The sequence below is a fragment of the Ochotona princeps genome, chromosome X (assembly GCF_030435755.1).
Source record: "Ochotona princeps isolate mOchPri1 chromosome X, mOchPri1.hap1, whole genome shotgun sequence".
Lineage (NCBI taxonomy): Eukaryota > Metazoa > Chordata > Mammalia > Lagomorpha > Ochotonidae > Ochotona > Ochotona princeps.
Genome location: NC_080865.1, coordinates 31,892,795 through 31,909,790, shown reverse-complemented (window position 1 = coordinate 31,909,790; position 16,996 = coordinate 31,892,795). Strand labels below are relative to the sequence as shown.

Below are 16,996 nucleotides of genomic sequence, written 5' to 3'. Positions count from 1 at the left end.
CAAACCAAATACCAGCTAATTCCCTCATGTTTTGAACACATTGCTTTCTATACCTTCCCCATGCTGACCTACACTAAAACTAGCTTTGACTTTCCACAAGACCTCCCCTCATTCCAAGCTTTCCCCATGCCCATTCCACATAGAAAATCCACTTCAGTACACACTGGGGAGATGAAAAGACCTGGCTATCAAAAGTTCTCACAGTTCATCCATCTTTATACCTGCACCAAATCTATCTTTCTATAATTTGTCTCAAGTAAAAAGCCACGGAAGAAAAGCTTTGTTGGTAGTTATGTGATTGTGTTGGAGTATGAGCACATGTGTTTATATAGGCATATTACCTATGCACGCGCATGCACGCACACACACACACATCTATACAAATATTCTGTCCAAATTAGCAGAAACCTACAAGCTTAAAACCAACTCTGCCAAATATTACCTAAACCACTGTTATTCAGCCTATGACTATTTCCTGCAAACAGATGCATTAGCTCTGTGACAAAATCAGTTGTGAATTGCAAGGAGAACAGATAAATATTGCTACTGACAGGATTCTGCTTTTCAAAAAGTAAATGCAAAGCTTACTTTAGAACATTGGCCATGTTGTATGATTCCTGCACAATACCCAGCACACTCAAGACTCTACAAAATAGTCGATTTACAAGTCACACAGAAAAAGAGAGGCTTGCTTCACAGTGGTTTAATATGAACAGAGTTGAATATGACATTGACAGAAGAATGAACAATTTGCTGAATAAAAGCCCCGAGTCAGGATATATACACAGCAGAAATGGGGCCTCAGACTCTCAGCACTTGTGCACAATGAAAAGAAGCAACCTTTTAAAAAAAAAAGCCAGTAACAGGGTACAAATCAAAAAGGCAGCAACAACATCAACATTGGCGAGGTGGGAAAGTGACCAGAGCCTCTTCCTAGGGGCAACTCAGCCCCTAGCACAGGCTTGGCGACTGGAGGATCTATCTCAGGGAACATCAACATTTAGATGGGCCTCAAATCTCACGTCAAAATCCAATCCTAATCTCTCTGATTAGGGTCCCGTCAAACTCAGTAATCTTTTTTTTTTCCAAAGTCATGTAGAGAAAACTCCAATCCTTCCATGGTAGGGAGTCTAAGCAAAGAGCCCCCACCTTTCATCTGGCATCAGAGTGAACTTGCTCTTATCCCACCAGTTGGGAGAGACTATCAGGCCCCAGCAAACAAACCACAACCTCCTAGACAGAAACCCAGGATAGTTGCCAGCATCAAGAAGCTGTTTCAGACTCTAAGATTCAGGAAACCCATACCTAGCTGCTATCCCTAGTTCAGCTTCTGGGAAGAATGTTGAGAGAGTTCCATGGGAAACAAGTGCAGGCAGTTCAATAACCCTGTGACCAAGCTGGGGAGGGCAGCAACAACTCCTGTCCCTGAGCCCCATTCAACAGCTACAAAGTGCTTAGAAGTCAGAGACTATGTGGCCTGTGTGCTTCTGCCCTGCGGCAGCACTAAATGAAATGGGAGGAAGGCAGAATGGAAGGAAGAGAGAGATGATGCTCTTCCCTACCACTGGGAGGAACCTGGAACATGATCCACTCCTACCCTCTGGGAGTTATCTGGCAGTGGTGAGTTACCCCCACCCCTCAAGCCACCAAACCTACAAAGCTAACTCGAAAGTAGCATGGGCTTGGAGAGGGAGAACTGCTGGCCCATACTGACTCACCTACTGGTGAGCAAAAATAGGCAGAGTGAGGAACCATAAAGGGAGAGGGGCTAGGCAATAGGAACTCCCCTACTGCCCTATGGCTTTCTTCTGACTCTGAAGCAGCCATGGTTGTGGGTCTCGAAAACCCAAACACTTTGCTTCACACAGCAGACTGCTTGGACTCTAGGAAGATTACTGCCATGAAAAGCAACAAGGGGAAAAGAGAAAGCAACAGAACAAACTATTGAGAAAACAGGGAGCAGGCCTAGAGAAAACAAGGAGAGCCTTTGGGCCTCTACCACCTTCCCAGAAAGGAAAAAAGTTCATGCAGGTGGGAAAGGCAGGGATTTTCCCTGCTCAGCGTTCCTGGTTAAACCTAAGAGTAACAAAAATCCCCTGGACTTGCAGCATCAATATGTATCCAAGTGCTTTGCCAGCACAAGCCCCGCCCCCCGCCCACCCTCCCACCAAATTTAGCCTCTGGCATGTGTAAATGCCCAAGAAATTGCCTTTCGGTACAATCCCCCCACCCACCCACCCCCAACCCCAAGCAAAGGGTATCTGCTTTGGGTCCCCACCTTTCCTCAGAGAAGAGGATCCCAGCAGAGTACCCATATGGTGTAGTCAGGTATCAAGGAGCACAATGCCAGACAGTCTATCAGGCCAGGGGATGGGCAGCCAACTTCAGATCAGAGAGAGAGGGGGTGGGGCTTAGTGTAAAAACCAATGTCATTTCAGCAGGAAAGTAGAGGGCAAGTGGCGAGAGGAGCACCTACTGGCGCACCTTCCCGGGGACGTAGTTTCTATCAATCGCTTCTTCCTGCAGGAACATGTGTAGGCAGCGTTCATTCTGAGCCAGTGGGTGCCCAGCAATTCTACAAAGAGATCAAGATGGTTATCAGTAGTATTGAGGATCACAGAGAACTAGCAGATGAACAGTAGTGAGGATGGGGAAAGAAGGGCAAGGTTAGCCCTCAAGGCTCAAAATCCAATGGAGGGCAGCTACCGCTGAGCACCAACCCAACCCCAATATTGTAGAGGGGAAAGGGGACAGAGAGGCAAGGTAGAGAAATTCCTAGATGCTACCAATAAATAGTGCTTTTCATATTCCCTGACATATGGGATCAGAAATCTGCACAAAGGAGTGGAGTTCTACTGTCCTGGTCAGCCTACTGCACAAGTAGTGTCACAGAACAATATCCACTACAAAAGACAGGGAGACAAAACATGGAAAGATCATGACAGCAAACTGGTAAAAGGAGCGAGCATGGTCCCACACTTGGCTTACTTATTAATAAACTGTTCAAGGCCTTGCCTCCTTTCTTCAATGAAAGACTCTTCAAATATCCCTTCATCTCCTCGGAAAGGGAGCTGCCGCTTCAAAGCTTTCCCAGGCAGTGGTGGTACTACAATCTGTAGGCAGATGTAAAATATCAGCCGCGTAGGAGAGCGACAGATAGGAAACCAGACAGCAAAGCACGGCATGCCTCGTGTCTTATTAGGCACAGGGTACATCCTGTCCCATAGCCAGCATCTTGCAAGGCCTATAACTGGAAGCACAATCAGAATGGCTCAGATTAATCTGACTTGCCCCTTGCGGGAGGACAAATTTGTCATCTCAGAAGGAAACAAACTCCAAATCGTTCTCACCCTCCTCCACCATCATTTAAAAATGGAGGCAGAAATAAATGCATGAATGAATGAATGAATGAATGAATGAATAAATAAATAAATAAATAAATAAATAAATAAATAAATAAATGGAGGTAGGCCTTTCCTGATACTATCTGTTCCATTTCTATAGGAGCTAAGTTGCATGATTTTACTAACCACCCAATGTGCACCTTCTCCATTCTTTCTAGATTTTACAGACTGCGATCTTACTTCTCCAAGGGTGCCACAACCAAGGAATGAGACCATACCTTACTATCACGCTCCAGCTCATTTTTCAGCCACTCAAAGTCACTGTAGCGCCGCCGTACACAAGACTCCTTCAGCTTGAAGATAGGCAGATTGGTCTACAGCGGAGGAAGAATACAAGCAGAGAGTTGGAGATGATAATGCTCAACCTGTAGTGGCTACCTGTCAGAACAGCTTGGACAGGACCCAGTGAAGAAACAGCTCCTATGGACCATATTTTGACAGCCCTATCAAAACAACCTTTACCATGTCCAACTATGTCACAGCAAGTGATGAAAAGTCCCTTGCTCTTTAGAATTTATCATACAAATACACTTGCAGCTGCACATAATATGAATAAATAAGAGTTTTAGGGGCTGGTGCAGTGTTATAGTAGGCTAGGTCTCAACCTGCAGTGCCAGCATCACATATGAGTATCAGTTCGTGTCCTGGATGTTCCACTTCTAAGCCAGTTCCAGCCTTATGACCTTGGAAAGCAGCAGTGGATGGTCCAAGCCCTTGGGCTCCTAAATTTACATGAGAGACCTAGAAGAAGCTCCTGGCTCCTGACTTTAGAATGGCCCAGCTCCAGAATCAGGCTGGACTGCAACATCCATCAGTTCCAGTGGAAGACAGGGCTGGAAACAGAACTGACCCAACAATTGCAACCACCAGCTGATGGGGTGATGGACTGCACCGGGCCCCGTACTTGCAAGTACGCACAAGAACCTGGTCTGGGTTCACCTCAGACAAAATTTCTTTAGGGATCCCCCTAATCGAACTGCTGGACTCAGAACCCTAACCATGAAGACAGAGGACAGAACAAATCAATCAACTACCCCAGTCATATGTTGGCAGTGAAAAACAGGGCAAACGGAGACTCTAAGATGGACTATATCAATCAGAGGATTCCTCAGTGACCTCATCGTGCTTGGAATGGCAAGAATGGCGGCAAGTCAGAACTGTTGAACTATCAAAACCACTTGAGCAAGACCCTCGGAGCATGTCCCACATCGGGGACCTGGGATGGGTGGGAGACTGGGTGGGGCTTCTCCCTTTACCTCCCCTTTGCGCCAGATACAGGAAAAAAATGTGTGAAATAATAGTCTTACCCACTTTCCTGTAGCCCTTGAACCTTTGTGCCCTAATTAACTATGTAAAGATTGTCAAAAAAATTTTAAAAGAATGGGAAAAAAAAGAATGGCCCAGCTCTGGATATTGTGGTTCTTTGGAAATGAAATGGCAGAAGGAAGATCTCTCTCCCTCTCTTTCTCTCTCTATAACCCTACCTTCAAACACAAATAAACAGAGCCCGGCATGGTGGCCTAGTGCCTAAAGTCCTAGCCTTACATGCCCCTGGATCCCATATGGGCACCAGTTCTAATCCCAGTGGCCCTGCTTCCCATCCAATTCCCTGCTTGTGGCCTGGGAAAGCAGTCAAAGACGGCCCAAAGCTTTGGGACCCTGCACCCATCCGTTGTGGCTGCTTGGGGAGTGAATCATTGGACGGGAGATCTTCCTCTCTGTATATCTGACTTTACAATTAAAATAAATAAACCTTTAAATAATAATAAAATAAATAAATAAATTGTGGGGCCAGCACCATGGCACAGTAGTAGGCTAAGCCTGCACCTACAGAGGCAGCATTCCATATGGGCGCCAGTTTGTGTTCCTGAAGCTGCACTTTAGATTCAGCTCCTCATAGCCTAGGAAAGCAGCAGATGGCTCATCCTTCAGCCCCTGTACCCATAAGAAGCTTCTAGTTTCTGGCTTTGTATTGGCTCAGTTCTAGCTGTTGCAACCATTTGTGGAGTGAACTAGAGAAACTGAAGCTCTCTCTCTCTCTCTCTGTAATACTGATTTTCAAATAAAAATAAATCTTCAATAAACAAATATTTTAAGAATAAAAATTCATTAACAGAAAATTGATTAAAAAATTTGCTTGTACAGTTGCACCAATTAGATCATGGTATACCTATTTAGTGAATTACTCTCCAACTATGAAAAGAAAATCAAAAACCTATATGTACAAGTATAGAAAGATTTTTCTTAAAGATTTATTTATTTTTATTGCAAATGCAGACTTATAGAGAGAAGGAGAGACAGACTGATCTTCCATCTGCTGATACACTCCTCAAATGGCTGCAAAGGCCAGAGTGGAGCAGCCAGGACACAAACCGGAGCCCATACGGGATCCTGGTGCTTGCAGAGAGAGGATTAGCCAATTTAGACATTGCACCAGGCCCAGAAAGGTTTTAAGTGGCAAAATGAAAGTATAGAACAGTACTACATACTATATATATAGCTTCTATTTGTGTCCTAAAATGGATACATAAATATATTTGCATTAATTAGTAAAACATTTATGAAGAAGTAGCAATAGTAGCTAGAGAATAAGACTGGACAATAGGAATAGGTAGCAAAATCACATTTTTACTGTGCATATACTAACTTTCCATTAAAAAGTGAAATTCAAGGGCCTGGCACCAAAGATAAATGGCTAAGTCCTCACCTCACAAGTGCTAGGATCCCATAGGGGCACAAGTTTGTATCCTGGCTGCTCCACTTCCCTTCCAGCTCCCTGCTTGTGGCCTGGGAAAGCAGCAGAGGATCGCCCAAAGCCTTGGGACCCTGCACCCACGTGAGACCTGGAAGAAGTTCCTGGCTTCGTATCAACTCAGCTCCGGCCATTACGGTCATGTGGGGAGGGAACCAGTGAATAGAGGACCTTTCTCGCTGTCTCTCCTTCTCTCCATAAATCTGATCTGCCTTTCCAATAAAAATAAATCTTTTTAAAAAGTAAATTCAATTTCTTTGTAAAAAGTAATAATAAGAAGGCAGATACTATCCCCAGGGTGTGCCTGCCTCCCTCTACTTGTCTTGTCCAAATTCTCTCCATTCTGCAAGTCTCAGCCCAAGTGTCACTTCATCCAGGAAATCTTTCCTCATGACATTAACTGCATGATTTGGTCTAGTCTCCTCTGATTGCTGGCATTTATATTAGTACTTCCTGACACATTATTGGTTTTTTAAAGGTTCAAAAAGCTAGGAGGATTTCAAACGGTTTCAAAACGATGAATAATAAATGTATGAGACAGATACGTTTGCCCCCAATTTGAACATTATATAATACATGCATGAATTAAAATATCACACGGGGGCCAGCATTGTGGTACAGTAGGTTAATGAGCTGCTGTGTGCAACATCAGCAACCATTACCAAAGTGCCGGCTTGCATTCCAACTTGTCCAGTCTAGCTCCTTGATAATATACCTGGGAAAATACAAGAAAATGGCTCAGATACTCGGGCCCCTGCCACCTACATGGAATATCCTCCAGGCTCCTTGCTCTGGCCTGAGCCAGCCCTGGGTTTGTTTGTCTCTCACTTTTTCAAATAAATAATAAATCTTAATCATGTGGCACCTATAAATCATATACATCATTGTTTAATGCTTCATGTTTGTCTTAACCACCTATATAAATTATTACGCCATGAAGATCAGGCAGAAATACAAATCACTTGATAAATGCACATTTCACTAATGGATATCCCATATATCTGTTTATTTTGTCCTTACCTACAAAATACACAAAGAATGTCCATTATTCAAGATGGTTTACCACAACTTGCTCCTTAATATGAGTGGACTCATTCTCACATCTTAATCTTTGAGAATATTCCCAACGCCCTAGAGGCAGCATGAACACCTTGGCAACAAAAAGCCTTCCTGGGGCAAAGCATGAGGGCTCAATTAGTTAATCTTCCCCTTGCAAGCACCAGGATCCCCTATGGGCTCTGGTTTGTGTCCTGGTTGCTCCACTTTCTATCCAGCTCCCTGCTTATGGCTTGGAAAAGTAGCAGAGGATGGCCCAAAGTCTTGGGATCCTTGCACCCATGTGGGAGACCTGGAAGAAGCTCCTGGCTCCTGGCTTCTTACTGACTCAGCTCCGGCCACTGTGGCCATTTGGAAAGCGAACCAGCGGATGGATGATCTTTTCTGTCTCTCTCCTTCTCTCTGTAAATCTGACTTTCCAACAAAAAATAAATACATCTTTTTTTAAAAGCTTATTCATGCTTGTTTACAAGCTCAAAACAGCAATGTCCAACCACATGCATCAAAACTGACAATATTTCCAACCGACCTGTTCAGATCAGTGTACAAGTAACAAAAGAAATGGGTCCTTTCCCTTTTCCTCAACTACCTCTTGGCAGGAAAAGTACATCTTGGGGCTCCGCTAGAGCCACACAGCATTTTTACTTCTTTTTTTCTTTTTTACATTCATTTTTTCTTTTATTTCTTTTTTTAAAAGATTTTAGTTATTTTTATTACAAAGTCAGATATACAGAGAGGAGAGACAGAGAGGAAAATCTTCCGTCTGATGATTCACTCCCCAAGTGAGCGCAACGTCCAGTGCTGTGCCAATCCAAAGCCAGGAGCCAGGAACTTCCTCCAGGTCTCCCACATGGGTGCAGGGTCCCAAGGCTTTGGGCTGTCCTCGACTGCTTTCCCAAGCCACAAGCAGGGAGCTGGATGGGAAGTGGAGCTGCCAGGATTAGAACCGGCACCCATATGGGATCCCAGCGTGTTCAAGGTGGGGACTTTAGCCGTTACGCCACCGTGTCAGGCCCATTTTTCTTTTATTTCAAAGGCAGAATTAGACAGGAGAGACAGAAAGGTCTTCCATTCATTGCTTCACTCCCAAAATGGTCATCATGGCTGGAACTGGGCCAGTCTTAAGCCAGGAGCCAGGTGCTTCTTCTGGGTCTCCCACACAGTACAGGAACCCAAGGACTTAGGGTATCTTCTGCTGCTTTCCCGGGCCATAAACAGGGAACTGGATCGGAAGTGGAGCAGCCAGGACACAAACCAGTGCCTTTAAGGGAGGCTGATACCACAGCTTAAGGCTTAACTTATTATCCCACAGCACCAGCCCAGGCCCTCCTGTCTCATGCTCTATGGTCCGTGAGTATGGGAATTATCTTTTCAGGATCCAATTCTGATATGAACCTCAAAAGCCAACTAACTGGCCAACTTACATTTAGCTCCAAATCTACCCAAATCTATCATCAAGGCCTATAAACGGACTGAAACATAATGAGATATGTGTAAAATAAGAGTTTATTTATCTAAGTCATTCCCTTAAAAATAAATGTGAAAGTAAAAACGGTGGCTTCTTCAGAAATAAATAAATAAACAAACCCTTGGGAAATGACTGTGGCACAGTGAACAAAGCTGCACCAGTGACATCAGCATCCCATATGGGCGCTGGTTCATGATCCAGTGCTCCACTTCCCATCCAGCTTTCAGCTTCCTGCTAAAAGCAGTGGAAAATGACCCAAGTGTTTGTGCCCCTACTTATGTGGGAGACCCAGATGAAGTTCTTGGCCCCTCGTTTTGGCTTAACCCACTCCTGGCCATTGTGGCCATGTCTTACTCTGAGTTTCAAAACATATAAATCTTAAAAAAAAAAAAGAAAGGAAGAAAGGAAGGAAGCTTTGGAGAACTTTCGTTCTCCAAAGAACTAAAGCTTTTATAGTGCAAATGTTTGTGTCCTTTGAATTGTGTATCATGTGTATATACTATTCAAAATAACCATTACAGAAAAAATTCTCAGAATTCTACGAGAAAAAGAGCTCTTTGAGATCGTGTGATTCTAGATGTCTAACAGAATTCATTACAGGTAGTGTGACACCCCCCCCCCAAGCAATAGAATCTTAACTAGCAGACCTTCTCAGAAGCCAACAAGGGACCAAACAAAAGAAAAACAAAAGTTGAGCAGATTCTTCCAAGACCCAGCCAAACCAATCTTTGCCATTTTGCAAGACTTCCTCCTTTGACTAACAAAAATGCTATTCTTTCCCCACCCCCACAGGATGGTGACAATAATGGCCTTTTATCTCAGCACCTAGTCATCTAAGGAAGAAGCTACTATATACTCAGATAGTCCCCCAGCTTCAACGCACAAACCATTCAAGGAAGCCAGGATTATGTAGTGCAGGATATGGAGAGTCCTTTGGCTTTGATCAACATAACGTCAAAGGAAGGGAGAGTACAAAAGCAAAGCTCAAGTCTACAGGGGAAAAAGAAACAACTGAAATATTCCATATGTATCACATGAGGCCACCATTACACCTCTCTGGAGTTTCTATTTTGGGTAGAAACAGGGGGAAAGATTCCTTTCTGAGTAAAATGAAAGAAGATAGCTTCAGAAACAGTTATCGCTTTTAGAAAAAAAAAAGTCAGTGCCATGTTTATATTCTATACAATGCCTAGCCACCCAAGCTCATTCTGAGTCTCATGTTCCCTATAAAGCATCTCACCATCAATCATGTAAAATAATAATTTAAAATCAAGTGATTTGGGGCCAGTATTATAGTTGCTGCTCACATTACTGGCATCCTAGTTGTAAGGGCCAGTTTGAGTCCTGGCTACTTTACTTCTGATGCAGCTTCCTGCTATCACACCTAGGAAGGTAGCAGGTGACAATCCAGGTGCTTAGACCCCTGTCACCCATGTATCATCCTTGATCTAGCCTCGGCCACTGTAGCCATTTGAGAAGTAAACCAGTACCTGAAGGTTTTCACTATCTCTTTCTCCCTCTCTCTGTCATTCCACCTTGCAAATAAATAAATAAAACAAAACTTTTCAAATAAATAAAATGTAGTAGAAAGAGCATGGACTTTGGAATCAAACAGGCCTGGGTTCAAATCCCAGCTCTGGCAGTTATAATTAGGTGCTTTGGGAAAGTTTCTCAAACTGCATTCCTCCTCGGTTTTCTAGTTGCAAAATGGAATTCTTACAATAAAATTTAAAATCTAGCTCAGTGACTGGCACCGAGTAGGCACTTGCATTAGAATTAGTGCATGTCATTACCAGCATACCTGAAGCAGAGACCTATTTCATTCCTAACCCCTAAGGCTCTGGGGACATCGAGACCATGTCAGCAAGACACAACAGCAGAGAGGCCTTATACCTGAACCAGTTAGGTCCAGGCTCCCTTGGGGAGCTAGGCTCTCCACCACTAACTCTGCTTTTAGCACACTTATATTTTGAAACACCTGAATTCCATCCTTCCCCCAAAGAGATGATTTCAAGTAAGTCTCACACAGAAAGGTATTTCTCATGTTTTGCCATTTACTTCTGTTCCTGTCGTTTGGACTCCAGCAAACTTGAACTGTAGAGATCATCATTTCTCATATTTCAAAGCCCAGGTAGGAAATCACATTTTCTTCGCCAATTCATTTATTTATTCAAAAATGATATCACATATGCTCGCTAAGGTCTCTAATGTTGTTCTGCAGTCTGAGAAGAAAACAAGGAAAACTAGAAAAAAAAAGGCTTTCAAACTTTCTCACCTATGACTACTTCAGTTGGAACAAAGCAGCTGCAAACCACATCCCCTACCCACACATTCCATCCTTGCATTTGTGGACCAACACTAGAGTAAAGTCCTCTGTGGTGGACAGTGGGCTAAACCAATCCTGGGGAAGTCCTGATATATCCTGTATTAAAGTCACTACACAGATCAGGGTCAGAATCCAATAGGGTAATGCAGGACAGAAAAGACAAAGAGCCCAGAAACACTGAAATAAACATTCCGGAGCCTTCGCAAGATTACGGCTCAGCACGGGATGCGAGCCGCAGCTGCTAATCCACCCCTGTCAGGGCAAGGCCAGGTTCCACGGGTGACACGCAGCATGGGAGTACCTGAGAAAACTTAAGCATAAAACATTCCTCTCCTTCACATGCCAATCCCACACAAGTGAGAGAAGCACTGTGTCTGAAGGCAACTCCTAATCTTATTTCTGCTCCCACAAGCCGGCTGTCTCTCTTGCAGAGTCTGGCTTCCCCTGCATCCGAGGCTGTGCTGTCCTCCATCATCCCCAAAGGAAACCTCAGGAGCAAGGAGCCCTCCCTCTTGACACTGACTTCCACAACCTAGTTCAGTTACGGGACCCGGAGGGCAACAAAACGCCTTGGCTTTCCATCCCCCGGCCCTCTTCCCTGCCTTCCTTCTGTCACTACAATAGGGACTGTCATTTACTTGAATTGCTCACTCTAATCCTTTTCCATCCTCCCCACCCTATCCAGCCACGCTTGACTTCTTCCCAGTGTTCTCCTTCACCCCCTCCCAACCCCCATCCATATACCCCTCCAGAGTTTTCTGTGTCCTCGGGCCAAAAGCGAGTCTGCAGACCTCGCTCAAAACCTACCCTGCCTCTAACCCCCAAATGACCCTTGCAGGCATCTTCTCCGCGGCAATCCGTCCCCATGGCAGCCTGCCCCCTCCCCGCCCTGTCCTCCCTCAGCTGTCTCCTCACCCCGTGACTCACCCGCATGCGAACCTCATAGGTGGTGAAGCGCGCGCGGCCCACGCCCACCGTCTGTGGATTAAAGATGTCGATCTCCAGGAAGTTACTTGGAGGCCCATAAGCATCGGTCAGGTCCTGAGGCTTCGAGTTAAGACGCCGGGTGTCAGCTACGGCTGTGTCCGACATCTTTCCGAAGGAGAGCCTGGGACTGGGGAAAGGGGGGTGGGGGACAGAGGCCGGAGGCAGGAGCGCGCACGGCCCCTCCCGCTTGCAAAATAACCAGCCAACGCGCAGACGGGGGCGCCGCGCACGCGCGCCCACGCACGCACGCACGCACGCGCACGCCGGCCGGCCCTAGGCCCTGCGCCCTGAATAGCGGCTGCGCTGATGGCTGCGTTCCCTGTATGGAGAAGGCCTCATTCAGGCTTCCGGGTGCTGCCTGTGGCCGCCCCGGAACCGGCATCTCCGAGGTGCACCACCCAATATCCCGGGGAGCACCACAAGGCAGGCTCCGCCAATCGCTGCTCCTCAACTCCAAAAATTGTCTCATATGATGTATCAATCAGCGGTGGGCACGGCCCCCGCAAGCCAGGATCTTACAGGGATAGGTCGGAGCCCTAAGACCTAAAGAAGTCCGGCTTTTCCGCGAAAACAGAAGGGTGGTCCCTGGAGGGTGGGGTTCCAACAATAGTACCGAGAACACAACCACGCAGCTAGTTTCAGTTCACGCCAGGCGCCAAGTGAACACTCATCACTGTTTATAGTGCCAGGAAAGCGTTGAACAACTAGGATGGGATAAACAATGATGATTTCTCATTCTCACTTTAACAAAACGACACGTATCCTCATCCTCCACTTGTTGCTACTTAAAAAGCTAACTCGGGGTGTACTCAATATTCTATTTCTCGGCAAATTGTGAGCATTTGTTTCATACGTTTATCTCTGCTCCACAGAACTCCATACTGGGCTCTGCTCGGTGATTACTGGCAGCCCATAATGAAGATAGCATGTGTGTCTACTTGGGAGCTTCTACAGCAATTTACACATACCCCACAGTAAGGGGGATTAGCAAGCCATCCTCCTCCCTCCACTTGCCCTCTTCTCAAAAAAAGCAAATAAGCCCTCTATTACTTCTGAGGATTAAATTCTCTAAACAGAATACAAGACCCCACAATCCCATATTTGTGTTATTTAATTCATTTGAACTGGTACCTACTAAGCAACTGCTTCTATCCCAAGCTCCATGCCACCTACTGAAGACCTAGGGCTAATAAGAATACCAGCACTCCAGCAGCTAGCATTCTAGCAAGGGGGTTAGAGAATTATATACAAAGCTAACATAATGTGAGATTCAAAATTAGCAAATGTGTATAACTGGAGGAATTGGGCAGACTTCCTGCAGAAAAAAACATCTGAGTTTTAACAGACATGAAAAGACATAAATAAATAGTGGTGAAATGGGGAAGGTCATTTCTCAGGAAATAACATAGTCAAAGCCCTTTTTAAGAAAAAAAAAAAAGTTGATTTCAGTTATTTGAAAGGCAGAGTGACAAAGAAGATGTGTTGTGCGTGTGAGAGAGATCTTCCCCTGTGTTGGTTTACACTTCAAATGGCCACAAAAGCCAAGGCTGGCAGAGGCTGAAACCAGAAGCCAGGAATTAGGATGTTCATCTTGGTTTCCTACTTAAACGGCAAGGGCCCAAGCACTTGGTCCATTTTCTGCTGCTTTCCGAGGCATATTAGCAGGGAGCTAGATTGAAAGTGGAGTAGCCAGGTCTGGAGCAGGTGCTGTGATACAGGCTGTAGGCCTTTGCAGGTGGTGGTTTAACCTGCTGTACCTGCAAGATCCTTGAGATAAGCACCAACAAGGCATTTTTAGGCAATTATCATGAGTTCCTGATGGAAGTGTTCAGAAAGGTAGGCTGGCTGGGTTGGACAGACAAGGATATGTTATTGAAACTGATCTATGTTAAGCAAAGAAACTCTTGAATTTATGGTAAGTGGCAGGGAGCCAATAAAGGATCTTAAGCAGGAAAAATTTATGTTTTAGAAGAATTATTTTGCAGGCAACATAGCAGATATACTTGAGTTTACTGTGATGATGAAAATAAGATGTTGACAATTAGACTTAAAATCAGGAGTGGGCATTTGGCACAGGAATTAAGATCAGCGGGGGAGGGGCAGTACAATGAATGATTCAATGGTTCAATCCTCACCTTGTAAGCACCAGGATTCCATATGGTCACCAGTTCGTGTCCCAGCTGCTCCACTTCCCATCCAGCTCCCTGCTTGTGGCCTGGGAAAGCATTGGAGGATGACTCAAAGCCTTGGGACCCTGCACCCACGTGGGAGATGCAGAGGAATCTCCTGGCTCAGCTCAGCTCCCACCATTGTGACCATTTGGGGAGTGAACCAGTGAATGGAAGATCTTTCTGTCTTTCCTTCTCTCTGTAAGTCTGATCCACCTTGCCAATAAAAATAAATAGATATTTTAAAAGGGAGAGAGGGGCCCGGCAGTGTGGCCTAGCAGCTAAAGTCCTCGCCTTGAACACCCCGGGATCCCATATGGGTGCCGGTTCTAATCCCGGCAGCTCCACTTCCCATCCAGCTCCCTGCTTGTGGCCTGGGAAAGCAGTCGAGGACGGCCCAATGCTTTGGGACCCTGCACCCACGTGGGAGACCTCAAGGAGGTTCCTGGTTCCCAGCTTCGGATTGGCATAGCACCGGCCGTTGCGCTCACTTGGGGAGTGAATCATCAGACGGAAGATTTTCCTCTCTGTCTCTCCTCTCTGTATATCCGCCCTTCCAATAAAAAATAAATAAATCTTTTTAAAAAAAGGGAGAGAGAAGACACAGTATATAGATTGAGGAAGTGTTAGTTGATTAGATATATTGTACTTAGGGTACTTACATTTAAATTCCTGCTTCCTAGCTTTGTAACTTTGCGCAAGTTACACAGCTTTCCTCATGTGTAAAATGGAAATGGTAAAACTAGCAGCTACCACTGGGGAGCTTTTCCGTAGGAATTTAATAAAATAAAATGTGTGCAAATAGTATTCAATAACTGTTAGTTATTATTACTGTTTGAAGGGAGAAGGAGGAAACTGAAAATGGGTCCTAGGTGCCTTATTTAGGCAACTGGATGGATGCTAGTATCACTAGACCAAATTAGAAGTACAGAGTAAGTTAGGGAGGGAAGGCCACAAGTTTGGTTTAGAAAAATCTGGAATGTCTGTAGGACATCAGGTGGAGGCCAGAAGGTAGCTGAAAATTCTGCCTGGAGATTAAAGGTGTGGTCCAAGTTAGGATTAGAGAGAAAGAATTGGGTTCCATCAACATACAGTACAGTAAGAAAAACCAAAAAGGCAAGGAAAGAAGATTGAGAAGTTGCTAAGGACAAAAAGAGTGCAAATCCATCCAATCCTTTTGAGAAGCAAATTGGCAGCATGTATACAAGACACTTTCACTTTAAGAAACTTGCAATACTAGTTGTCACGGGAAAGTGGAACTGGCAAAGAAGGGTCACAGATGACCCTTCTTTGAGTTGTTTCTCATGTATTATTTGAGTTGTTTCTCAGGTATTATTTGTAACTACGTTTGGATCTTTTTACATTTTACATGTTATTTACCAAAACCTTCTACTCAAAAATTTTACTTCCAATTATTTATCTTGAGAAAATAATCACATAAAAGTAACAATATAAGAATCCTTTTAAAGAAATACTTTTTTTTGGAAAGGCAAATTTCTACAGAGAGAAGGAAAGACAGAGAGAAAGATCTTCCATCCGCTGATTGACTCCCCAAGTGGCTGCAACAGCCAGAGTTGAGCCAGGAATCTCTCCCAGGTCTCCCATGCAGGAACAGGGTCCCAAAGCTTTGGACCATCCTCTGCTGCTTTCCCAGGCCTTAATTAAGCAGGTTACTGGACAGAAAGCAGAGCTACCAGGAAACAAAGTGGCACTCATGTAAGATTCTAGCACTTGGAAGTGGAGGACTAGCTGGTTGAGCCATCATGTGAATTGTATGCAATGTTTTATAAGCATTTTCTCCGCAATTTTTATATAAATCAAGGGGTAGTGAATTTCCTACTACATATGACTTTGTATCTCAGTCATTTCCATCACAAAACTTTTATGTAAATAACCAAATTCAGGGTTCTCCTACATACTCATTTAAGATAGTGTCATAAGGTGGTCATCTGACCTAGCAGTTAAAACAATGATTGGTATGTCTCTGTTCCAGATTAGAACACCTGCATTTAATAACTGGCTCTGGTTCCTGATTGCAGCTTCCTGCTAATGCAGACCCTGGACGTTAACAGTGATGGCTCAAGCAGTTGGGTCCCTGCCACCCACATGGTAGACCTGGACTGAGTTCCTGGATCCTGGCTTGGGCCTCTAAGCCATCGGAGGCTTTTGAAGAGTGAACCAGCAGCTAGACCTCTCTCTCTCGATGTCTCTCTTGATTTCTTTCTTCTCTCACTCTTGCTACTGCCCCCCCGACCTCCCCGCCAGCCTCTCAAATAAGTAACTTGAAAATAAAGAATAAGTAAAACAAAATAATATCCTATGCTTGTTGACATGGAACGGACAGAAAAAGTGAAAGAACACTGATTTAAAAATATTGTGGTATGAGAAATTTTCATGTCTGGAAGAAAATACATTAAAGTGTTAGTATTTACCTTTATGTGGTAGAATCTTTTGATGTATACTTTTCTAAAATGTACATGAATTCTTAAAACAATGAACTTACATTCTTTTTTTTTATTCTGAAAAAAAAAAAAACAAAAACCATTTTCATTTAGGATCCTAAATTGTGGTGCAGCAAATTAAGGCACTGTCTCCCAGACAGGCATGTCGTATGAGCCCTGGTGTCAGTCTTAGCTGCTGCACTTCCGATCCAGCTTCCAGCTTATGTGCTTAGGAAAACAAGTGGAAGCTGGCTCAAACATTACGGTCCCTGTACCCATGTGGAAGACCCAAATGGCTCTCCTGGCTCCTGGTTTCAGTCTGGCCCAATGCCAGCCATTGCCACCATTTGGGGAGTAAGCTAGTAGATGGCAGATCTCTAGTTTTTAGTGTCTG

At 44.6% G+C, this 16,996-nt stretch overlaps 1 protein-coding gene across 1 annotated transcript; it reads right to left on the bottom strand.

The window, feature by feature from the left end:
* Window positions 1-688: 688 nt before the first annotated feature.
* SNX12 (sorting nexin 12) lies at window positions 689-12,251 on the bottom strand. Its single transcript, XM_004595229.3, has 4 exons — window positions 11,934-12,251; window positions 3,623-3,718; window positions 2,989-3,113; window positions 689-2,575 (listed from the first exon to the last, which is right to left on the bottom strand). Exons 1-4 carry the CDS (start codon window positions 12,096-12,098, stop codon window positions 2,473-2,475), a joined length of 489 nt encoding a protein of 162 aa, XP_004595286.1. The 5' UTR covers window positions 12,099-12,251; the 3' UTR covers window positions 689-2,472.
* Between the last annotated feature and the right edge of the window lie 4,745 nt (window positions 12,252-16,996).

What these genes read in the sequence shown, in the direction of transcription:
- SNX12 (XM_004595229.3), bottom strand. Translation starts at nt 12,098, where the DNA reads ATGTCGGACACAGCCGTAGCTGACACCCGGCGTCTTAACTCGAAGCCT. An exon ending in CCTATGAGGTTCGCATGCGG is followed by an intron (nt 3,719 to 11,933) that starts GTGAGTCACGGG and finishes CCTCCGCTGTAG; the next exon opens with ACCAATCTGCCTATCTTCAA. An exon ending in CTTGAACAGTTTATTAATAA is followed by an intron (nt 2,576 to 2,988) that starts GTAAGCCAAGTG and finishes ATCTCTTTGTAG; the next exon opens with AATTGCTGGGCACCCACTGG.